Source organism: Colobus angolensis, unplaced genomic scaffold (assembly GCF_000951035.1).
Source record: "Colobus angolensis palliatus isolate OR3802 unplaced genomic scaffold, Cang.pa_1.0 Scaffold194, whole genome shotgun sequence".
NCBI lineage: Eukaryota > Metazoa > Chordata > Mammalia > Primates > Cercopithecidae > Colobus > Colobus angolensis.
The window spans coordinates 2789842-2816095 of NW_012115088.1; the positions used below are offsets into that span (position 1 = coordinate 2789842).

At 39.3% G+C, this 26254-nt stretch overlaps 1 protein-coding gene across 1 annotated transcript in view; it reads left to right on the forward strand.

Annotated features, from left to right (window-relative positions):
• PREX2 (phosphatidylinositol-3,4,5-trisphosphate-dependent Rac exchange factor 2) overlaps positions 1 to 24005 on the forward strand; it is a 289450-nt gene extending 265445 nt beyond the window's left edge. The window contains exons 38-40 of the mRNA XM_011940917.1: positions 9696 to 9798; positions 16931 to 16998; positions 23678 to 24005. Of these exons, the coding sequence (XP_011796307.1) occupies positions 9696 to 9798; positions 16931 to 16998; positions 23678 to 23723 (217 nt within the window). The 3' untranslated portion in view covers positions 23724 to 24005. The remainder of the gene's footprint in view (positions 1 to 9695; positions 9799 to 16930; positions 16999 to 23677) is intronic.
• The last annotated feature ends 2249 nt before the right edge of the window (positions 24006 to 26254 follow it).

The following is a 26254-nucleotide window of genomic DNA, read 5'->3' on the forward strand; positions in this document are numbered from 1 at the left end:
TGTCTCTGCATGTGAGATGGGTCTCCTGAATACAGCACACTGATAGGTCTTGACTCTTTATCCAATTTGCCAGTCTGTGTCTTTTAATTGGAGCATTTAGCCCATTTACATTTAAGGTTAATATTGTTATGTGTGAATTTGATCCTGTCATTATGATGTTAGCTGGTTATTTTGGTCATTAGTTGATGCAGTTTCTTCCTACCATTGATGGTCTTTACAATTTGGGGTGTTTTCGCAGTGGCTGGTACTGGTTGTTCCTTTCTATGTTTAGTGCTTCCTTCAGGAGCTCTTGTAAGGCAGGCCCGGTGGTGACAAAATCTCTCAGAATTTGTTTGTCTGTAAAGGATTTTATTTCTGCTTCACTTATGAAGCTTAGTTTGGCTGGATATGAAATTCTGGGTTGAAAATTCTTTTCTTTAAGAATACTGAATATTGGCCCCCACTCTCTTCTGGCTTGTAGAGTTTCTGCAGAGAGATTCACTGTTAGTCTGATGTGCTTCCCTTTGTGGGTAACCTAACCTTTCTCTCTGACTGCCCTTAACATTTTTTCCTTTATTTAAACTTTGGTGAATCTGACAATTATGTGTCTTGGAGTTGCTCTTCTCGAGGAGTATCTTTGTGTCATTCTCTGTATTTCCTGAATTTGAATATTGGCCTGCCTCACTAGGTTGGGTAAGTTCTCCTAGATAATATCCTGAAGAGTGTTTTCCAACTTGGTTCCATTCTCCCCATCACTTTCAGGTACACCAATCAGACTTAGATTTCGTCTTTTCCCATAGTCCCATATTTCTTGGGGGCTTTGTTCATTTGTTTTTACTCTTTTTTCTCTAAATTTCTCTTCTCACTTTATTTCATTCATTTGATCTTCAATCACTGATACCCTTTCTTCCACTTGATCAAATCTGCTACTGAAGCTTGTGCATGTGTCACGTAGTTCTCGTGCCATAGTTTTCAGCTCCATCAGGTCATTTAAGGACTTCTCTACACTGGTTATTCTAGTTAACCATTCGTCTAATCTCTTTTCAAGGTTTTTAGCTTCTTTGCAATGGGTTTGAACATCCCCCTTCAGCTTGGAGAAATTTGTTATTACTGATTGTCTGAAGCCTTCTTCTCTCAACCTGTCAAAGTCATTCTCCATCCGGCTTTGTTCCATTGCTGGGGTGGAGCTGCGTTCCTTTGGAGGAGAAGAGGCACTCTGATTTTTAGAATGTTCAGTTTCTCTGCTCTGGTTTCTCCCCATCTTTGTGGTTTTTATCTACCTTTCGTCTTTGATGATGGCAATGTACTGATGGAGTTTTGATGTGGATGTCCTTTCTGCTTGTTAGTTTTCCTTCTAACAGTCAGGACCCTCAACTGCAGGTCTGCTGGAGGTCCACTCCAGATGCTGTTTGCCTGGATATTTCCAGCGGAAGCTGCAGAATGGCAGATGTTGCTGCCTGATCCTTCCTCTGAGAGCTTCGTCTCAGAGGGGCACTCGGCCGTATGCAGTGTCAGTCACTCCTATACTAAGGTGCCTCCCAGTTAGGTCACTCGGGGATCAGGGACCCACTTGAGGAGGCAGTCTGTCTGTTGTCAGATCTCAAACTCCGTGCTGGGAGAATCACTACTCTCTTCAAAGCTGTCAGACAGGGACCTTTAAGTCTGCAGAAGTTTCTGCTGGCTTTTGTTCGGCCATGCCCTGCCCCCAGAGGTGGAGTCTACAAAGGTAGGCAGGCCACTTGAGCTGCGGTGGGCTCCACCCAGTTGGAGCTTCCCAGCCACTTTGTTTACCCACTCAAGCCTCAGCAATGGCAGACACCCCTCCCCCAGCCTCACTGCCACCTCGCAGTTCAATCTCAGACTGCTGTGCTAGCAGTGAGCAAGGCTCCACAGGCGTGGGACCCTCCCAGCCGGGCTCGGATATAATCTCCTGGTGTGCTGTTTGCTAAGGTCGTTGGAAAAGCACCATATTGGGGTGGGAGTGTCCCGATTTTCCAGGTACCGTCTGCCATGGCTTCCCTTTGCTAGGAAAGGGAATTCTCTGACCCCTTGCGCTTCCCTGGTGAGGCCATGCCCTGCCCTGCTCTGTGGGCTGCACCCACTGTCTGACAAGCCCCTGTGAGATGAACCCAGTACCTCAGTTGGAAATGCAGAGAAATCGCCCATCTTCTGTGTTGCTCATGGTGGGAGCTGCAGACTGGAGCTATTCCTATTCAGCCATCTTGGAACCTCGGTTTCAGTGTATTTTTCTTTCAGGGATAGTTTTCAGTGGTACCTTCGTAGGTAACATTATCAAGAACAATAGAAGTTTTCAAATTAATGTTTAATCCCACCTTCAATTTTAAAAATGTGGGGAAATAAAAAGTATCCCTTACTAAAGGTTACATTTCCTATTCGTAATTACTTTAAAAACTTGTTTTACTGCAACATCTACATAACGTCGATTTATGGCAAATTGTTGTGACTACAATTTCAGAGATCATTACCCTAGATTTTCATGTGTTTTATTTAATGTGTTAGGGTCTGAGTAACCCTCCTCCACTAGTAATAAAAACATTTGGGGTTGCCCTCAGGAAACAGCAATATAGCGATTAGCTACCAAGCAAAATATCAGCGTTCTGACAGTGAGCATGCTGAGAGCTGGCAAATAAATCCAGCGTGGGAAAACAGAGCTCAGAACCATAAACCTCGAGTAGTTCTGGTTTCCCATGTCATTTCATTGTGAGTTACAGTGTGGCCCAAAAGAGGTGTTACAGCTCCCCACGTGTTCAGTAAAATGCATTTCAGCCCTTGAGAGATTGGCTTCCTTGCTCAGTACACTTTGAATCAATATTAAATGAGGCAGTAGGCTTCTGGAGGTTTTGAAATATGGAACTGATTTTAGAATAAAACGGTTGTTTTTGTCTGTAATCGTGGTAAATGACCAAATGTAGGAGGCCTGTAGGTTTTGAGAGACTCTTCTATCTAATTTATTATAGAAATGTCGGCCGGGCGCGGTGGCTCAAGCCTGTAATCCCAGCACTTTGGGAGGCCGAGGCGGGCGGATCACGAGGTCAGGAGATCGAGACCATCCTGGCTAACACGGTGAAACCCCGTCTCTACTAAAAAATACAAAAAACTAGCCGGGTGAGGTGGCCGGCGCCTGTAGTCCCAGCTACCCGGGAGGCTGAGGCAGGAGAATGGCGTGAACCTGGGAGGCGGAGCTTGCAGTGAGCTGAGGTCAGGCCACTGCACTCCAGCCCGGGCGACAGAGCGAGACTCCGTCTCAAAAAAAAAAAAAAAAAGAAATGTTATGAGTCATCTTAAAAGGGAGGGTTAACATGTAAACAATATCCGCTTTAACTAAGAACTGATATCTTCAAAAGCGAACTAAATATAGTATAATGAACCTAAGTTAGAAATGGTTGAAATACAATATTTTGCATTTAAGCCAATGTAGAAAACGAAGCTTTGTCTCTCCAGTGAGACTTAGTTGAGGAGGGGATGGGAGACACTTCTCTGGCATCTAGAAATGGGGTTGGGAAACAGAAGACTAGTTCACATGCTTTTCCTGACCTTCCTTTAGTTTGCTATATAAAATAAACTCAAGATCTGATGTCTAAGATCAACTGGGACAAACACCTGAAAAAAAAAATCACCAAGAATTTTATCAGCAAATGCCCAAATTATAGCCTGGTAGACTCTACTTTAACTGAACTTGGTTTTTAAAAGAAATATTGGCACACATTTTTCTTTAGCTTCATGCAATTATTGTAATCTTATAACATCATAATTTACTCCAGGGTTTTTTTAGTAAGCACCTCTTTAGGATAAAAAGGACTATGAAAATATAAAGTAGAAACCTTTTAAATAGTGGAAATATGATGAGATTTGAGAAACTGTGATTTACTTGTGTTCCTTAAGTTTTTCCAAATAATGTACTCCCATAAAGAGAAGGCTCCTCTACACAGACTTACCATGGGCAGGGATCACACTCATCACTTCAGGTTTTTCTTGCTGTACTTTATGAGGTCAGTACGCCTGCTTTCCTCAATTCACAGGGGAGATGCAGGCTGAGAGTAGAAGTAACCTGGGTACAGCTTCATAAGACTGTCTTCAAACCCTTCTGTTGTCGGCTGCCATTTTGCATTCGGAAAGAGGTTCCAAGATAGTTTGAAAGTAGTGAAAGACAGAGAATAAATGGACATGGGATTGGGGGAGGGGTTTGTACAATGGTACTAAGAAGCTGACTAAAAGCGGAAAGCAGTTGTGGGTTGTGGGGAGTAAGTAGGATACTGGGATAATGAGGTGGAAAGTGGGAGAGGATGAAGAGTTTGCCTTTGAAAATGTCACTGGAAAGCAACTGAAGATGCTTTGAATACAGTGTTGATAAACTGTTATGGTTGGGTACTTGGTAAATTACTTTGGTAATTTACTTAAATTGTTCTTTGATATCATGTAAATATAGAAATGTTTTCATGTCAACCAAAGAAGTAACCAAACCCACTAACTCCTAAACTCTGATGCCCAAGGCTCTGCATGTTTGAGCTGAGGCTGTTCCCCCAACCTCATCTCCTCCCTGTGTGCACCAGTATATTGAGCTCCACACTTGTTCATGAGCAGACTGAACTGGCATTAACCTCAGGGCCTTTGTACTTACTCTCCTTGAAATGGACTTCCCCAAAACAGTACCTCCCTCTGCCATTACACCCTTCTCTAGTACCATTCCACTTTCTAATCTGCCACAAGATTTATTTTTTCTGGTTAAATCATTCCCACCTGATATTATACATTTGCTTCTTTATTTTCTTTGTCCTCTCACTGAAATTTGATCATCAAAAGAGATAGGACTTGGCTTTGTTCACTGTTGCATCTCCTACACACTGGAGTAATGGAGATTTGGGGGTCTGAAGTTAAGTAAAATAAAGTCGGAAAGAATTTAGAAAATTACAAAACAAAATAGGAATGAAAGTTAATATTCAGAATATAAGAAAAAATAAATTGCTATGTATTTTTAAATTGTTGTCAGATGCAAAAAAAAAAAGAAAGAAAGAAAAGAAAACTTCTCTAAGTTTCTTTAGCATATGAACCATAAATTTGAAAGAATATGCCACAGAGTAGTTTCTGGCTGTATAGTTTCAACCCTTTTGTCCTCCAGAACATAAACATTTCCCATCCTGGGGGCCTCAGGATATGGGCGTATTACATCATGACCTCTTTTCCAGCATTGGGTGATTGTGTACAATGGCCAGTAGGAATACTCTAGATGCCATTTCTACACAGAATACTACAATAACCCAGCCATAAATGAAAGTAATTATTGTCCAATAAATAGGTCCCAGCAAATCTAGCCTGAATGCATCCCAACTCAACTTTCTTCAGCTCAATTTCAAAAGTAACCACAGCCAATTGAACACTACCTGACATTACAGAAGGAAACTGGGGTGTAAAGAAGACAGCAGCTATGTCATTTGCAGTTAAAACATTTTGCTTTTGCACATTTGTAAAGTATGTGACTATGTGAACACAGTGCTAAGGCCCCTCGCAGAACCTGGAAAGGGGTTCGTACAAGTAAGGGGCCTGAAACCCAAGCTTTTGTAGCTCCACAGTAAATCCACTCCTGCCAGCAACTTATGGTATTTGTAGGTACAAAGTAGACAGTCAAAAAATGTTTGGCAAACTAACAAATGAGAGAAAGAATCATGCAATAAAATACATTTTAATATGTCTTCCTTAGCATTGCTAAATCAAAGTGTCCTTCAAATTAAATGGAACCCATTAACTGTAGGTTACATTTATCATATTAGAACTGTGCTCAATAACTGAGTGGTTTGGGATCTGTTCTCAGTTCAAAATATGTCAAGGAGATTTATTAATTATAAGCACAGATATATTGACCTTTTCCTTTTTCTTCCTATGGGGAAATTAAACATTTCTATGTAACTTTGCTACCCTATCAAGTGTGCTTCCTCACATGTATACTCTAAGCACAGCCATTACTTGGAATGTCTTTTTACTAAAATTATGGACAAACTTTCTTCAGTGCCTATGTTACAATTGCCTTTTTATGAAGGACAAATACTACTCTGTGACATTTATTTCATTATTTTGTGGCTTCTAGGGAAAGAATTGTGTGAATATTTTTTAAGCGATGTTGTAGTAGAAGGAGCTGAAAAATTGAAGACCTATATTTTCCAGGTGGGGTAAAAATATAGATTTATTCAAATTTTAGTTTAATTGTAAAACAGAGTTCATGTTAGAAAGAAGATTGGGGCATCAGGTAAGAAACCCCGTATTGGGCATGGTGGCTCACACCTGTAATTCCAGTACTTTGGGAGGCTGAAGCAGGTGAATCACTTGAGACAAGGAGTTCAAGACAAACCTGGGCAAAACAGTGAAAACCCATCTCCACAAAAAATGCAAAAGTTGACTGGATGTGGTGGTATATTCCTGTAGTCCCAGCTATTTGGAAGGCTGAGGAGGGAGGATCACCCGAGCCCAGGAAGTCAAAACTGCAGTGAGCTGAGATGGCGCCACTGCATTACAGCCTGGGCAACAGAGTGAGATCCTGTCTCCAAAAAGGAAAGAGAAACCTCCTGTTGAATGAGGGTTCCTGGCCTTTAATATGCTCCTTTCTTTCTCTTGCCCAGGGCTAGCATATCAGTCTCTCTGGTCATTAGAAAGTGCCCATAAAATCAAATGAGCTCTTGTAAACTTGCCTCTGAGTATATATTTATGTACCACTGACAAATGGTGTGCCACTTTCTGGACCTGGAGTCCATCAGAGAATGCCAACATCAGAGTGTTTCTTGCAGATGCTGATTTTTTCCACTTGGCATTCAAATTGAGATAGTTGGGAGAAGATGAAAAGCTATTGGGCAAATAATGGTATAGTGACAGAAAAGTGGCGGCCTTCCTGAGAGGCTTTCTTTCGCATGCTTAGTTTAGGAAAATGGAATTCTGTGATGCTGTGAGTGGAAATACAAGGCCTTGATTGGACCCATCAACCATGATTCAAATTACAGGCAATATTTCCCACCTTTATGTGACTGCCTCTTTTTAACACTTTTTACTTTTTTAACATTTCAAATTAATTTTGGGGCCTAATTAGAAGATACATAATGGTTAGCACGAAAAGACAAATAAGGGTGCAACCATCTGTTTTTGAAATGCTGGGGAAAGAGAATATACATATCCATTTGAAGGTAGATTTTTCTCTTAGGTGATATGTGATTGATTGCAAGTCACACTTTGAGGTGTCCTTTCAGAGAGCATGTTCCTGGGCACATTCACTTCCTGATTGCAGTAAAATCTTTTAAAATCTCTGGCGGGTAACTTGCTGCTGTACTGCTGCTTACTACAACTTGAGGTAGGGAGAAAGAAGTCAGTTTAAAAGGATTAAGAAAATGAATAATATCGTTGACTGTCTATTAAAAACCCTTCACAGTGTGTAGGTCTTGTTTATAAGTGAGTACACAAGAAATAGAGCAAGCTGTACTTTATCAGTAAAGCACAGACATATTTCAGCATGAGTAGAAAAAGATAAAGATTTTTTTCCTCCCCTTGGCTTCATTCAGATGGTGTAATGAGCTTTATTGATTAAAATGTTAGGATCAATAAACATTTAAAATTGGAGTGGAGAAGACCTTAAGGAGAAAAAGGTTACCGTCTGTTGAGTAAACTGGCAATTAAATGCTTTGTAGAAAACTGATTTTTTTTTTTTCTTTTTTTTGAGACGGAGTCTCGCTCTGTTGCCCAGGGTGGAGTGCAGTGGCGCCATCTCAGCTCACTGCAAGCTCCACCTCCCGGGTTCACGCCATTCTCCTGCTTTAGCCTCCTGAGTAGCGGGGACTACAGGCACCCCCCACCACACCCAGCTAATGTTTTGGATTTTTAGTAGACACGGGGTTTCACCATGTTAGCCATGATGATCTTAATCTCCTGACCTTGTGATCCACCTGCCTCAGCCTTCCAAAGTGCTAGGATTACAGGTGTGAACCACTGTGCCTGGCGGAAAACTGATTTTTTAAACATGAACTGTTAGTTATACTGCTTGGCCTTCATTGGCGTAGACTGTTCTGCAGCTCGCGTGTACATGTAAAACAATATGCATTGTTATCAGACTCACACACTAAAGGTTTGTGAACATCATGCACAACTAGAACTTAATAATGAAACTTTAGCCCACCTGGACATGTGTTAATAATAATAATGAATTCTCTGCAATGGTAATGAGAAAGTTGCCTCTCGAGTCATTTAGCAGCCAATAGAACTTACATATTTCTCCTTAGAATGCAATTATGTGTAATCACACAGTTGCACTTTGTGAGGTTCTAATACTACAACAGTAGTGTTTTAAATCCCTGTCTCCTCTTTTTCTTATCAGTGTCAAAACCTACCAAATGCATTGGACTTCTGTGTTAGAGCCTCATAACCAAGAACTTCCATGTTACAGCCTCATAACCAATGAGTTAGATATTTCTCCCATAGAAACAATTGCACTGTAGAACTTACTTTTATTTGCAGGGAAAAATACTAGACAGATCTAGGAAAATATACAAATAAAATAACAAACTACAGGGAAGTAAATGCAAAAATAAGGAAAAGGCTAATTAAAATATGAATATGTTAAAAAAAACAAGTAAAACAAAATCCATTAATACAATTTTAGGAGAAGCATCTAAAATTGACAATTTTTATGAAATGCATGCAAAAGATACTCTTAAATGAACAATTCAGAGACCAGCACCTGGAAATGTTAACAAATAAACATAGGCTTTAAGGGGTACTTCAGAGATCAATGTGGAAGAACATAAAGGAATGCCTTAAAGAGAAGGAAAAGAACAGCCAGGCACAGTGGTTCACGCCTGTAATCCCAGAACTTTGGGAGTCCATCCTGGCCAACATGGTGAAACCTCATATCTACCAAAAACACAAAATTAGCTGGGTGTGGTGGCACGCACCTGTAATCCCAGCTAGTTGGGAGACTGAGGCAGGAGAATTGCTTGAACCTCGGAGGCAGAGGTTGCAGTGAGCTGAGAATGCACTACTGCACTCCAGCCTGGCGACAGAGCGAGACTCCGTCTCCAAAAAAAAAAAAAAAAAAAAGAAAAGAGAAAGAGAAGGAAAAGAACAAAAACTCACCAGTCACTAACTGCTGGTTAGAATACTTCTCTCAGGGCTACTCTGGGTATCACATTTCTATATAACTAGTTAGCAGTTCCTTTTGGAACTTTTACAAATGCGCTTTTAGATTGGGTCCAATAAACACATTTAAAAAAATCAATTCTGACCTCAATAAATAGTAATTTCGCTGTTTATTCTTCTACAATATTTGTGCATAAATCACTATAAATCTATTAATTATCAATATCTAGAAGTTAATGATAAATATTCTTTAGTCATTTCTTCTAAATTACATGAAATATCTTTAAAGAATAATATTCAGTAATAAAACTTGTTCGAATTCTGGTTATTTAATTTTCTGTAGATAAGTGGTCTTATAAACATAGTTCATCATGGGTTTGTTTTAAATTTAAATACTTAATATCTGACCCCAGTAGTGTACCTTTATATCTATTTTTAAACTGGTGTTCTATGTAGAAAAATCAGTGGTTCATTGTCTAGACACTTTTATTTTGGCTGGTGCCTTCTGATTTTGCAATTAGTAATCCACATCATCCCAAAGGGTGTATCAGGAACCATGGGGTCTGACTTGCCCTTGCCTTGGCCCCCAGGTGCACCCTGAGCGTGACGCTGGAGCAAGCCATCATTTTGGCCAGAAGCCACGGACTGCCACCTCGCTACATCATGCAAGCTACAGATGTGATGCGGAAGCAGGTAGGTCTCATGGAGATTTGAGAGAGTTGTTTTGTAGGCCCTGGACTTGAAGATTCCTTTGTTCATTTATCAGGGGTCTGACAGGTGCCTGGATGTGATGTACAGTTTACTAGGCTCAGAGGTAACTCTTGAATGAGAAATGCTCCCAGGGAGAAGATGCCGCAGGCACCAGTCTGAGGTTCTGCAAGAATCTTAGAGAACTCTGGAAAAAGGGATGTCTACGCAGTAATCTGCAGACAGAAAGGGACTTGGCTAAGTGGAATAAAGTAGCAGTGAATTTGGCGTTTATGTAAGGAACAAGTAAAAGGACATATGGCATTTTTTGGCAATTGTTAGTGGTAAAGCTTGAGGTGGAGAGGGACAGGGGCAAGGAAGAAGAGGAAAGAATTGAGGGTCCTGCTGGCTCCTGGTGACTGCCAAGGGACTTTCATGCCATACTCAGCATGTACATTAATCCAAGGATAAAGCACTTACCTCGAATTTTCCTTTAGGGGATAAATAGCAGTCTTTGGGCTGTCTTCGGGTCACTGGAGTACTTACAGGCGAGAATATACTCTCTTATAAATAGAATGAACTTTATTCTATACAGTAGCCCAATAGTATTCTAAGTGTGGTGGTTTGGTTTTTAACTCTTAAAGTTATTTTTAAAAATGCACTAAGCTCCAGTTTACTAACTATGAAAATGCGCTTAATCTAGCAGAAAAGATACTTAACCTACAGAAAGACAAATCAAAAGACACAAATGTTATATGTTATTCTACCATCTTTTCTTTGGGCAACCAAAAGAAATTGATTTAACAAATTTCTCTACTTGCTGACTTGGTTTGAGTTGCCCAGTGACAGTGAGTGATTTAGTTTTTAAGATATGCTTTGTAATTATGACTACTTTGTTTATTGGAAGCTTAGTGTCTAACTCCCAGGCAAACATATAAATCCCTCTGGGCTTGCTCCCAAGACTGTATTGCAGAATGCCAACAAAGCCCATGAAAAAATCAACTGAAGAGGCCAACATCAAGCTGGTGTCTTCAATGCAGAGATCAGGCACAGGGAGAACATATACATTGGTACTTCTGGTTAGGGCTCAGGAGCTGAAGATTGAAAACCAAGATCTTAGAAGGTCCAAGAGAGATTTGTTAAGTAAAGGTTAGAACTAAGAAGCATGTGACGTACTGTGGGCCAGCTGGAAAGGGTAAACACAGATGTGATTTGCCAGAAGGTTTAGGAAGGACTTTTTGGATATATAAACAAATTATGTTTCAAAAAGTAGATCCAGGTAAACTTATGATTATCCATATCACAGTTGAGATTTAAGTTGCTAAGAAATACAGAAAGAAATTAATCACCTTTCTGTTTGATCATGTTGCTTATTGGAGTAGGTTTGTGGGAAGACTTGGGAAGGGCCATCTCAATATTATAGCTTATGACAAGCTAAAGAAACTGGAATTTACTTTCTTTTAGAATATTCCACTAAGGAGGTAGTTATGAGTTGGTGACATATCCATTTCTACCTTATAGATTTGAATAGTCATAATCATATTGAGTACTTTAACTTTTTAAAACTAAAAATGGAAATAGAGAAAATAAGAGATAAAGTAATATTGATATTATGTAGGCCCCAATGACTCACTTAACTGGTGTAAAGCTCTTTAAAATACAATGTAAATTATATTTATATAGTATTATTATATTGTTGTATATAAGTATAGTATAATTTTAAAAGTCATGGGATTCCTTATAAAATTCGTGAACCTCACTATTTTGTCAGTATATATCACTTGTTCTTCCCCCGAATTTTTTAAAAAAATGAATACATTTGGAATAGGTAGCTTTCTTCCTTTGTTATTTGTTCCTCTGTCCCAACTTGTGACGTCCCAATGGCTATGAGAGGCAAAGAAATAAGGTTTAACTTCTTTGTGAAAGATCATAGAGCCTGGGACCCTCTTTTAAGGAAACTGGGCAGACTGGTGACCCCAGAGATTTCTTCAAAAGTCCTCCTGTCGCCGATTCTCCTTCCAGTGTTCAGCAGTAGCAGACAGTGAGATTTGTGGCTGAGGTCCAATCCACAAGCCAACTCTTACCTACTTATGATTTGAGCAGTTAGAATACAAGTCTGAATGAAAGGTCTAGCTTGGATTTTTCTCTCCTTTTTACCTTTCAACCTCAGGGACAATGAACCATTTAGACTCAGCTGTTTAGAGACCAAGTGGTTAGATACTTGTCATCTTCAGTATATATTGAAGTATTTGCATTATTGCATTATTAAATTTGTATTATGATGTATTAAAGAATAACATTTAGTATCTATTACAGTTTTACAATATATAAATGAATAATATAATGAAAAAACTAAGATTATTTAGTTTTTTTGAGAATAAGAAGCTTTTTGGCATGATTTATTGTTCTTATTTATAATTTCAGTATTGTTTTCCTCTACAGATTTTGGGTATATACTTTTCATAGAGTTGTTATTTTAACTCACTGCTTGAGTTTGAAGGAAAGATAAAAGACAGAAGAGAAGGGTATTATGTCTTTCATGATGTTTTCCTAATGATTATAACAACCTTAGGCATCACTTTATGTAACCAGCTGATTTGATTAATAAAAGACTTGCAGTAGAAACTGTCATTTACATTATAAATTTAAATTTTTCTATGCCATAAATTATATATTCCTAGTGTTCTTTGATGGCAGCCTAGAACAAATGTCTTCTTTTTTTTTTTTTTTTTGAGACAGAGTCTCGCTCTGTCGACCAGGCTGGAGTGCAGTGGCCGGATCTCAGCTCACTGCAAGCTCTGCCTCCCGGGTTCACACCATTCTCCTGCCTCAGCCTCCTGAGTAGCTGGGACTACAGGCGTCCGCTGCCTCGCCCAGCTAGCGTTTTGTGTTTTTTAGTAGAGACGGGGTTTCACTGTGTTTGCCAGGATGGTCTCTATCTCCTGACCTCATGATCCGCCCGTCTCGGCCTCCCAAAGTGCTGGGATTACAGGCGTGAGCCACCGCGCCCAGCCACAAATGTCTTCTTAACCTTTTTAATAAAGACTGGGATTCCAAAGTATCCTCACCCCTTACCTTCAGTATCAAAGCATCACACTGGGCACTGAGAACAAAGACATGAGGTCGATGTGGTCCTTGCCTAATCTCACGGTGGACACATGCATAGGAAAATCACCATGTCACGGGCACAGGCAAGCAGGTCTCTATAGGGTAACTAACCTCAGCTTATCAAGAATCAGAACAGGAAGCAAATGAGTAGACTGAGCCCCTCCCTGGCTGGGATAAGTCTTACTCATTTTTGTATCACAGTTTCCCCAAATAGTACCTAGTACAAAGTAAATGCCAAAAGATGTTTGTTCAATGATTTCATTCTAACTAGGATAGCTGGAGAAGGGCTTCATGCAGAAGATGAATTTATGATAGGGACTAAGAGCACAGAGTAAGTTTTTGTTTTGTTTTAGATTTAAGGGGTACATGTGCAGGTTTGTTACATGGTTACGTTGCGTAATGCTGGGATTTGGACTTCTATTGAACCCATCACCCCAACAGTAAACATTATACCCAATAGGTACTTTTTTAATCCTGTCCCCCTTCCTTCCTCTCCCCATTTGGAGTCCGCAGTGTCTGTCGTTTCCATCTTTACGTCTGTGTGTACTCATTGTATCGTCCCCACTTAAAAGAGAGAACATGCAGTATTTGATTTTCTATTTAAGTGTTAATTCACTTAGGATAATGGCCTCCAGCTGCATTCAGCATGCTGCAAATAACATGATTTTATCCTTTTTATGGCATATAGTATTCCATGGTGTATATGTAGCACGTTTTTTATCCAACCTACTGTTGATGGGCACTTAGGTTGATTCCGTGACTTTGCTATTGTGAATAAAAGAGAACAGACTCGTGAGCCAAGCAGCCACAATTTGAATTCCAACTCCAGTGCTGACTATCTGGGTGATTCAGGGGAATATTCTTAGCCTCTTTGGTACTTAGTTTCATCAGTATTAAAACAAGGATAATAATAGTACTTGTTTCATAGTGTTGTTGTGAGGATTAAATAAGTAAATATACTTAATGTACTTAAAACAGTGCCTGATATGGTGAGTGACCAATCAGTTATTAACTAAGATGATATTTGATTTGGAACTTGGGAGATAAATATGATGCAGACAGGACGGGAAGGGGGCAGGAAGAGTGTTTAAGTAGAGGGAGCAATATAAGCCAGAGTGTAAAAACGCAAGTAGCTGGAATGTTGAGTTTATGAACAATATAGATGAATTTAAAGTGAAATGTGCCAACTGATGTCTTCACCATGACAAGCATCAGTTTTATTTGAAACCTTTTAAGAAAGCAAACATTTTTCTTAATGGAAATACTATAAGGCTATAGAAAAAAAGCATTGTACATAAATACTGCACACTAGTTAGTAAATCTGTTTTTCACAGGGTATGATTTAGGAATTCTAAAACTAATTTATGTGTTACTAAGAATGAACAAATAAGTTATTGCAAATAACAAGAAGCTGATTTCTCATTGTCTGAGGAAAAAGTTACAAATAAGGAAAGGAAGAAGGCTGGAATCTGGAATGAACCCTATGCTACTGGATTGAAATCACATGTATCAGTATGAACTGATAAATACACATACAAATATGGATAGATGTAGAAACGAATATAGATGTATGAGTATGTTTGTATATGTAAATTAGCCCTGCCTGCTGGAAAGGCCTAGTTATCCTCCCAGTAGTAAAGAGCTCACTCAGTGTCTAAATCTTGGCTTCTAAATACCATTCCCCAATAAAAATAGCCAGGGCCCCTTGGAGAAATGGTAAATTACCAGATGAGACAAGAAAGACAAGTCTGGAACAGCTTGAGGTGTCAGAAAATAAAGAAGTACTAAACAATGATGGCAGCATATTAAAAAGGCACAAGAAACAACCAGAAAGAGATCCCAGTGGCCAAAACTGAAACACTTGTCTCCAATTTTAAAAAAAAAAAAAAAAAAAAAGGTAATAATGTAAGTATTGGATTATATCTCATGGAATAAAATAATTATGAGTCCACACTGATTTAAATACATACTTGAATAAATAAATAATTTAGAGAGAAGAGATTACTCTTTTTAACAGAATTCCAGTCCATAACAAAACAGTATTATTGTTGTAGACAAGATACAGCAACGGAGGCTAAAATCAGTGAGTGAAAGTTTGAAGAGAAATAGGATATTGCATAGTCTCATATTATATCCCCAAACATATTTATTAACTACAGAAAAAAAAAGCAATGATTAACTTTACAGTGGCAAAATCTGGCAGACACCAAAGTGATCAAAGTTAATGTTAGCAGTGATAAGATATGACGACATCCTCTATCCCCTGATAGGATGCACTGAGAAGGGCATGACATCACTTCCTATGATTTTCTTGCCCCTAGTGCATTTCCTATTTCTAATCGTGAGCAAACATCAGACACACCCAAACTGAGACATTTTGCAAAGTAATGACCAATACTTATCAAGAGTGTTAAGGTCATGAAAGGCAGGAAGGACCTAAGGAACTAGCAGAGATTGGAGGGGAGTAAGGAGACATGTAAGCAAAAGGCAATATGGGATCCTAGGTTGGATCTTATAACAGAAAAGATACCTTAGTGGGAGAAAATGAGGAAATTTGAATAAGATGTGCAGTTTAGTTGATAATATTGTACCAACATTAATTCTTGGTTTTAATAATCATACTGGGTTAAGTGAAGAGTTAACATTAGGGGAAGCCACATGGAGTATGTAAAGTCTCAGTTCTGTCTGTACTTTTCTCTAAGTGTAAAATTACTTCAAAATAAACAGTTTTCTTTGTTTGTTTCTTTGTTTTTGTTTTTAAAGACTGGTCAAGTGCAGTGGTGAAAAGTAGGGAAAGGGCAGAACAATGAGTTCAATTGATCTGTAACTGTCTGTGAAGTCAGTTGAGATAACTGCTTTTGGATTAGCCAAAATAGTTTTTCTTAAGTCCGTAATTGCAATTCCTAAATTTCTTCCCACCTTTCTTTTTGATGCCACACTCCCTTCCCTATTTGTTTTCCTCTTTTACATCCTTTTTGAGAGAATATGTTCTTTTTTCCTTCTTTTTATCTTGTTTCTTTCCTTAGTTCAGAATGTAGTAGCTGGAGAGAGAGTTTCAGAGTTTTTGGACAACTCTCCTTAATCTATTCCAAACCCCAAACTCTGGTATTTGGTCCTATGTAGTAATTAATTTTTATGAGGAACTAAAGTGATTATAACTTCATTCATGAACTTGACAGACTGTGAAGACTTTTTCATTGCCAGAGTAGATTGTATTATAAACTCTGAGGCAGAATTACTAGATTTCATAGATCTGCATGGACATGACTTGTCCAGAAATTGTTTCAGAAGTAGTTAAGAAAATATTTTTTTGCTATGTACTAGTAAACTTAAAATAGTTAATGATTCAGGTAAGAAAAAAAACAGGTGTGATAAAACCGTGATTTCTGTTCCAGAAAAGTGGTAACACAGAGCAGGTATATATAGTCTGCTCATTTACTATTTTCAACATCTTTTTAAAATTTTTATTTATTTTTATTATTTTTCTTTTTTTTTTTTTTTTTTATTTTGAGACAGGGTCTCTCACTCTGTCTCCCAGGCTGGAGTGCAGTGGCATAAATATAGCTCACTATAGCCTCAACCTCCTAGGCTCAAGCAATCCTCCCACTTTAGCCTTTCGAGTAGCTGGGCCCACAATCGAGTAGCCATGCCTGGCTAATTTTTGTATTTTTTTAGAGACAGTCTCACTGTGTTTCCCAGGATGGTCTTGAATTCCCAGGCTTTAGTAATCCTTCCACCTTGGCCCCTCAAAGTGCTGGAATTACAGGCATGAGCCACTGTGCCTGGCCTGTTTTCAACATCTGAAGTATTGATTGCTTCTAGGAATAAAGACAAAGCAACATAACAGGACATTTTTATTAAAAGCATTAACTTTGAAAATGCTCTGATGGTGATATCTGTCTTTCTCTTGGCTAATCTCCCTTGATGTTAAAGACATTGTTGGAATAAGTATCCTACACATAGATGTTAATGGTGTGTTAAATTATTACTAACCCACTGTAGGGATAAAAATGATTTTCCTGACTTTCAGGGAGCAAGAGTTCAGAACACAGCGAAGAATTTGGGAGTCAGAGACCGGACCCCACAGTCTGCACCAAGGTAAGTGCCTCCCCTGCTGTGCCCTTGCCCGAAAGATTTGCCAGCATTTTCCCAGCAGCGTCCCTCCGCTAATGCAATTGATCTAGAATGTGCCCCATGTCGTACTGATTGTAATTATGGAGATTGCCCTTGAAACACCCAATGGCTAAGTGTGATTACACATAAATGCTCTCAGAAATAAAAGGATATTATTCTATTTTGCAAGTACTATCATGAATTCAAAAAGAAAAGCTCACACAGGCACTGCTAAAATTTGAAATCCAGCCGTGCCAAACAACGAAAATGACATTTTCATTTATACTTCTGTGACTGTACATGCTGTTCCTTCTAGCATGATTGCCTTTCCTATATGTGTTTGTATGGAAAACTCCTATTTCACTGCAAAACCTAACTTAGATGTCATTTTCCCCTTGGAGTCTTGCTTGAGTTTCCTTCTTCTCTGTACTCCCTTAGCATCTTTCATATTGACCTATGATAAACTTTATCATATTTTATTGCAATATATTGTCACATGTTCCTTTGCCCAACCTGAATATGAGTTTTCTGGAGGCAGAGAATTTTTTTTTTTGGATTTTATTTATTACTCATCATAGTAAACATCAAATATCTGAACAGATTTCAAGAATGTCTGAATGAAGAAATGAATAAATGAGATTTTTGTTTGTTATCTCAAATATTTACAGTTCACACAGCATCATAAGAAAAGACTCCCATTGACTTTAAAATAAATGAACATAAATAATAGTCATCAGGGAAATGCTCTGGTTTTAATTTCCCTGGTGATAAGAATAGGCAACCATCCATCTTGAAGTGAGGAAAAGCTAAATAATTTCTTTTATATTTGATTGCTTTTATACATTTGTATTTTAACAAAAAATAGGCTCTTCCAAACGCTGCCACAGACAAAACACTATTTCTCTTTACAGAGCAGTTACCAGAGTGGGAATGATGGCTGCAGCATTTATGAAGTAATATTTCATTCTGAAAAACCATGTGGGTAGTAAAAGTGCTTTCAAAGGGAAAACATATTTTCCCCCTGAAAATGGATGGAGCACTCATGTTCTAATTGCATTTATTTTTAGTGCTGACTCCTAACTCTATTTCATCCTCAAGTTTTGTTAATGTTGTCTTTCACAGTTGATTAGGTTAGAATGTAAGGCTTTCTATTGCTAAAGGATTATTTTTACATACCCATTCTCCATCCAGCACCTTGGGAGGCATGGTATGTTTGGATGATAGACCCAGTGAAGTATTAAACTTCCAATAAGAAAACAAGATCACGGCTCAGCAAGGTGTTCTTAGCTAGACCTATAAACGCTAATAAACCGTGAGGTGAGGATCAGACTTCAGCACCCTGATCAATAAACCAATATGCAAGCTGAACACAAGAAAAGGAACCATATTGGGTTACGTTGAAAATACTTGAAACGAAACTCAATAAAATGAGCCAGCCATAAAGTTGACATTGTCTACAAGGGAGTAATAGGCCTGAGAGAGAAAGCAAGAGTAATTTTTAAAATTTATTTTATTTATTCTTTCATTCATTCTGCAAATATTTATTGAGGACCTCAGAAATGCAAAGCACTCTGCTATGCTCCAGGGAGAGTATAAACCTGAATTAGAAGTAGCCCTGGCCCTCACAGAGTTTTCAGTTAAAAAGATGAAGCGAAGAAGGTATAATTACAAGGAAAGGTAGAAAACAGGAATCACTCTGTGGAGGGTGCAGAGAGAATGCCAAGGAGCACAGAGGGGCTGGGATCGCTCCCAACTGAGAACCTGGACTCCAGCCCCAAAGACAGTGAGTTGAAGAACACATTTGGCAATCACAGTGAGGCCATCCATGGGCAAAGCTGGGATCATGTTTCTGGAAACATCTTAATGGAGCTGAAGTTTGCTATCTCTGTCTGAGATACTATTTGTTTCAAATCCTCAACCCATCCCTATCAGAGTTTTTCTCTCACCAACCACTTGACTTTTAAAAACATTTACTCAGAGCACATATATTGAATTTCTGCTATGTGTCTTTAGGTGCCAGGCCCCTTGCTAAGAGCTAGAGGACAAAAGACATAGTGTCCTCCACCAGTTGTTGAAGTGCAGTAGAGCAACAATGGAATAGAATGAAAATAGTACACAGTGTGTGATGGAAATAGGCACAGATTGTCATGAGAACACAGAGAAGGGACATAATGCAGCCTAACGACAGAGAGAAAAGGTCACAGAATACTCCTGGGCCTGTCAGCATTGTAATGCATGTCCCATACTGGGGATGCAATAGTACCAAGGACCACAGAAGACATGATGTTCTGAGAACTACGCCTAGACCTCAATGACTGGTGGTTGAATGTGATTCAAGTATAATGTGAAGTGAGGCTGGAGATGTAGGTCAGGGCCAGATCAGAAGAGACTTTTAGGAGTACAGAAGAGTTTTGATTTTAACTTGAAGACAATAGGGAGGCATGCATAAGCAATCTTCCTATCTGGAAGATTTGAATTTTAGAATTTATCTCTGGCAACATTCAGGAGGGCCCATTTGAGGACAGCTAAGACTGAAGCAGGAGCTTAAAAAAAGATTATGGTGTATTGAAGCCAAGATGAGAGGATGGATTAGAGAGATATTTAGAAGACAGAATCAATAGTCTTTGGACACTAATTGGATAAGGGAGTTTAGGGAAAAGGAAGATTCTAGGATGACCACCAAATCTTTGGCTTGTATAATGAGATGCTTGTGGTTCTTTCCCCTGAGACAGTGGGCACAGAGGGGAAGCACACGCACAGGGAGGAGATGGGGAGCTCAGATTGGTAATACTGAGATTGAGCATCAATCGTCATCCCTGGAGAGGACATTGTGGACAGTGGAATATACTGGTCGAAAGCCAAGGAGAAAAGAATAGGTGGCGCTATAGTCCTATGAGTCTTCGATATTTAGGAGGTAGATGAAGACACAGAAATCCATTTCCTTAAGACGATGAATAGGTAAGAGAGATGAGAGAAGGTCAGGACACGCTCAGGAAATGTCAGCACTGAAGAGAAAGCAGAGGAAGCAGGGCTACAGAATCCAAAGTGAGCCATGGACTGGAGATGGTTGTTCTGGAATTCAAAAAGGAGCAATCAGCCATAGTCACACTGCTGAGAGAGTGAATATAATAATTTAGGAAATCAGAAAGCTAGAAAGCAGAGTATCAGAGTTTAATAATTCTGAGGTAGGTAAAGCCTGCTCTGGGGAGGGATGTTTCTTGGACACCCTTGGCTCCAATGCATTTTGTATCCTCCCCTTTAGCAACCTGTGTCTAAAAGATGTGTCCAGAACTGCTTTTGGCATTGGAGTATTAAGACGGATGAGAAACACTTCATGCACTCAAAGATCTTGCAGCCTAGTAGAATACAAAGACAAAATAAATTTAGAGAATCAAGTGAATGGGTATTGTGATAGGATAGAATGGGTATGTGAGGAGGGAGTACAAAGCACCTTCCCCCTCCCAGCTTCATACATTGGCTCTTCAGGGCAATAAGCTTCTATTACTCAAGAACCAAATATTACATTCCAGATGTCAGACTGCACATCCAGCACACTGGCTTTGTTCTCTGCTATGTCACAAAATCTGGAACTCTCTTGCTATGAAAACCTGATTTTCTTTACTTGTTTAATCAGGAGGGGGCATTCTATAGTGGTTAAAAGTGAAAAAAATGGACCGAGCATGGGGGTTCATATGTGTAGTCCCTGCACTTTGGGAGGCTGAGGTGAGAGAATTGCTTGAGACTGGGAGTTCAAGACCAGCCTGGACAACAAAGCAAGACCCTGTCTTTACATAAAATAAAAAATAAAAAATGGCAGGGTGCGGTGGCTCCTGCCTGCAATCCCAGCACTTTGGGAGGCCAAGGCAGGTGGATCATGAAGTCAGGAGATCAAGACCATCCTGGCTAACATGGTGAAACCCCATCTCTACTAAAAATATGAAAAAATTAGCCAGGCATGGTGGCAGGCACCTGTAGTCCCAGCTACTTGGGAGGCTAAGAGAGGAGAATCTCCTGAACCCAGAAGGCAGAAGGCAGAGGTTGCAGTGAGCCAAGATTGCGCCACTGCACTCCAGCCTGGGCAACAGAGCGAGACTCTGTCTCAAAATAAATAAATAAATAGCCGGGCATGGTGCTGTCTGCCTGTGGTCCAACCTACTCAGGAGACTGAGATGGAAAGATAGCTTGAGCCTTGGAGGTTGAGGCTGCAGTAAGCTATGGTTGCACCACTGCACTCCAGCCTGGGAGACAGAGTGAGACCTTGTCTCTTAAAAAAAAGAAAAAGAAAGAAAGAAAAAGTAAAAAATAAATGGCTATGTGACCTTATTTAGTCGGGATTTTTTTTCCTCTCTGAGACTCACTTTTCTCATTTGTGAGATGGGGAGAATTGCTTTGGGACAGAGTATGATTGATGCTTTAACCTTGAAAGAGGTGTTTACTTTGTGGTCTCCTTTCACGTAGCTTTTATTTTTGCTATGTAAAAACGTGAAAGGCACCATCTATAGCATGAAGTTGGAAAGTTCTACTCTTGGCAGATTTGCATTTGGGCAGGAAATTTGGGCTACCTGAGCTCAAACAAGAATAGGAGAAAGAAGGCCAAAAACAAACCGTTTTCATGCAGGGCCACTGATGTGCATAGGTGGAATGAGAATACAAAAGGGCCCCAAATGATGGGCAGACCAAGGCCTCACACTACCCAACAATTTATCTGCCAAAATATAAATGTTTCAGTGCAGGATGAAAGTCCAACTCTTACCTATTACATTTCACTTAGAAACTTCATCTGCCTGTTCTAAATTCCCAGGGCTCTGCAATTTCCATTACAAATGTGTCTGAACTCAAATAACCCTGAGTCACTTCCAAGAAGCCTCACAGAAGCTGAATCTGCCCAGCTCCACAATACCCAGCGCTATTATTTCATTAGGTGATCACAGGGAGTAGCCTTTTCTTCAATTTGCAAGGCAGACATTTCAAAGACTCGTCTACCCAGTGCTATTAGTTACATTACGTGGAAACGTGCTGAGCAAGGTAATGGAATGTGATGGCTCAGCCCAGATCTCATGGGGCAGGACTTCCGCCACCCATCTTCCCATTCCTGTCCTACGTGACTAAGCCCACTGTGCCTTTTCAATCATTAGGTAGCACTGTTAGGGAAATAAGAGGAAGGAAATTAAGAAGAAAAAGAACCTTCTTATTTCATTATCCCAGCCCTGGGAATGCAATTTGAAGTAACACCATATTCTTCAGCTGCAAAAGAACCTTTGAAGTACATTGGGCCAATTTAATGTATTCTTTTCTCTGGGAAGGATGACATAAGCTTTTTCTGATGTGAGATGTCTTTATTTTAGTATTTGCCTCTTGCATGGAGATAACATGTAGAGCATAAACCACCTTCCAGACTTGAAATACATTTTGCAAACCTCCAAAGTCAATAGCTTCTTCTACATGTTCTCATACCAGGAAAGCTCATTTTGTTAACCAGGAGTTATAACTCAGTATTAAATCTTGCTGATTCTTCTCCTTTGATCTCTAATTAGCATGGGATTAAATGTCAAAGGGAGAAGAATTTTATAATTTACTAAATTGGTCAACAATTCATTGAAGCTGTCTTCAATTTAGTCGGTAAAAGGGATTGAATCACCACAGGTAGTCCTGGGTTTGGAGTGCTGTTATGAAAAGATGCCAAGTGGAAATCTGCACCTTATATTTTGACATCATTAGTCCAAGCTCTGCAGTGGGACCAGTGGGACCATGGGTGCTGTTTAGAGAACAGGCCTAGTCCAATCCAGCATTTTAGTTCAGCCAATCAATCTCTCAGGATATGCTGTAAGTAATGCGCATGGCCTTGAGATCACTAGGGCTATCAGGCAGCTATGATGTTCCCTTTTACTTTGGTTCTGCTGTTATCATTTAAACACTCAGGAGAACGCGGAGCACCAGACCTTGTGTGACCCTAGTTAAATCCCCTGAGTTTTCCTTGAATGCTGCATAGTCTTGAACAACTAGACCTGGGCTGCAATGGGAAGCATTTCCAGGCATCTCTATGGTTTAAGTGGATTCCTTGACCCACTTGGAGAGCCCATAGTCAGGTGAGTGGGCCCTGTGCAGAGCTGGGCAATTCGTCCTTAGGAAACTCTAGCCAATTGTGCCTTTGAGATTTAGGTCTCAGGAATCTTGCCATGTCAGCCTATCCACAGCCAACTGCGGGCACTCTGGGGATACTATAAAATGAAGCACATTTCTAAAACAAGTCAGAAAATCAGTAGACCCCTATGAGATAGGTGCTATCTTGCTACAAGAAAATCATGATAGGTGATGGTAATTATCATAATAATATCATTTCCTGGAATCCAGAGAGCAGGTTTTACCACGAGTGTGGTGAACAGCCTGGGTGCTTGGCATTGGAGAAAAAGCAGCAGGTTTAAAACCTTCAGCATTGCTTCATCCACAGCCATGAAGATGTGCAAAGGGGCACTGGTGTTTTCTAAACCATAGAATCTAATTTTTGGAGTTTGCTAATTCATATGTTATTTTTAGTGAAATAGACAATCTGATCATGACTCATGAAACAAGAAATTATCATCAATGTGTTTGTTCTACCAATAAAGACATCTCAGGTAATGGTAATACACTAAGTCACTGTCAAACTTTTCCATGCCTTTTCTAGGCTGTACAAGCTGTGCGAGCCGCCTCCCACAGCTGGAGAAGAATGAAAAGAATTCCCAAGAAACCAGGCAGGCAGAAGCTCCTGAATGCTGGACTAGACAAACTACATGCTGGCTAAACATTCTCCACTGAAGATAAATCAACGCTCTTTTTTTTTTTTTCCTGTAAATCTTTCTCCCCATTGCAAACAAGTAGTGTTCAGTTTATACTTGGATATTTATGCTGGAAATGGAAAGAAGTTCAATCAGACAGTTCAGCATCACAAACTGATGTCTCTCTATATTGACATTAAGTATTCACTTTTAGAGTAAAATCCATCCCTGGATCATAAAGAAAAAAATATTAGAGATTTAAAAATTAACCACCATGCCTCCTCTCCCATTCATTAAAATTGTTTTATTGTGTTTGTTTTCATCTTTTCCAAGTGGACACATGTAATAATGGAGAGTTCCTCTTGAAGAAGGCTATTATTGAAGAAACCTGGTGACATCTTGCAAATCATGAAAAATGTTAAGGACAATATGGACTGTGTGGTATAGATTTTCAGTCCCCCATTTGCAAGAGAGAAAGTCATTAATGTGTGAAAGGTGGAAAAGCATGCTTTACTCTTTCTCCTAAGGGCTTATTTCTTATTAGAGGAGAAGAGAGCTGACTAAGGCCTCTAGCAAGACTCACTTTCTTCTAGCTGCCTTTGGGCATCCTTTTCTTTTGTGGACAGCTCTAGCAAATCAGTGCTATTTTTGGTGTCTGCAATGGGCATGGCTTCCTTGGGCCACGAGTACTGGGTGCTGTGCCATAACGGCCCTGGGGATCAGAGAAGTGCAGGGAGGGGAACCAGGATGAAGAAGGGGACAATAAGCCTATTTTAAAACTAAACCTTTAACTTAGATACCTAAAACTCTTAATTTTATGAAGGCTCTCATATGAGAGATCAGACTCTTCAAAGAATACATCATCATGAGACTTTTTCTGTCAAGATATATGTATAAGATAGGAAAATAAGGCTTTATTTGTACTTTTAAAGGACTGTTAGGAAGCTTGATAATTTGTGGACGCACAAGGTGTATTCTATCCTTATTCTAAAGTGTATGTAATGTTTATCATTTCCACATTGATGCAATAACATTGTTTTTAGCATAGTAAATACAGTAATATTTATTTTAAATCCATAATTTTCAAACAAAACACTCACGATTGTGATAATTATATGGGTTTATGCTAATTTAGTATGTGAAATGCTTTTCACATCTAAAGTATGTGCAAACCATTATTACTTTTTTTTTTTTATTTTTTGAAGCTGAGTCTCACTCTCTTACCCAGACTGGAGTGCAGTGGTGAGATCTTGGCTCACTGCAACCTCCACCTCCCAGGTTCAAACCATTCTCCTGCCTCAGCCTCCCAAGAGCTGGGACTACAGGCATGCACCACCATGCTCGGCTAATTTTTGTATTTTTAGTAGAGACAGGTTTTCACCATGTTGGCCAGGCTGGTCTTGAACTCCTGACTTCAATCCTAGCCTCCCAAAGTGCTAGGATTACAGGCATGAGCCACTGCTTCCGGCCCATTATTAAATTTTAATTTATGAAATTTGATCATGGTTTTCAAACTATTGTTAAAAACCTTTATCATTAGCCATTGTGTATTGAATAACAAAAATACCATGTTACATGTGTAGGCAATATGTGTATACTACTAGGTGAGGTAATAATAATTGTTATTTGGCACAGAAGCTCTTGAGACTTTTGTGAGAAGTCCAGATATAATGAAAAACAAGGAACCTAGCATCAGCGTTTTCAAGAAAAAGTTGAAAATTTTGAATTTAATAAAGATATCTTTACATAAATGACTTTCAAGGATTTAACATTCGTAGGGCTAATGAGTGAACACAGCTGATTAGCTAGCAAGTCCTTTCATGTTGTCATGACTGTTTTCTCATCACCGTCCTGGAAGCAGTAATCCTCATTAGAGGCATGAAAGGGTCATTAAAATGATTTCAGTTGTACTTTGCCGTATTTCACGGGGCAAATTATCAGCTATTATGGTATTTATAAGCTAACATATTTTATATTTTTAAGGATCTACTTTCTTCATAATAGAATGTGCTTCATATTATTTTTAGGGTTAAACATAAGCGTATCGTCTATCATGCTCGGTACTTAAAATTAGTAATGGTTTATATTAACATCAGTCACTATAACTTCTGCTCATAATAAAAATTGTAGCTAACACTTATTAAGGGATTACTACATACCCAGTAATAGCTCCAATTGCTTTGCCTGTGTTCTGTTGTTATTGCTTCACTTAATCCTCATAATAATGATGTGACATGGTACTCTTTGGATCACGCCCATTTTTAGAGTTGAGGAACCAAAGCAAAGAATAGCCCAATGACTTGCACAAAGTCACATGATTGACAAGGGGTAGAACCAAAATTTGAACCCAGGAAGTCTGCCTTCTTAATGCATTATGCTGCTTTTCCTTATCAATATAAGAACTATTGTAATATTACAATGATTTGTAAGTAAATTTGGAGTTGTGTGGCATGTGTTGTCATTAAATTATACATCTTGTGTTCAAA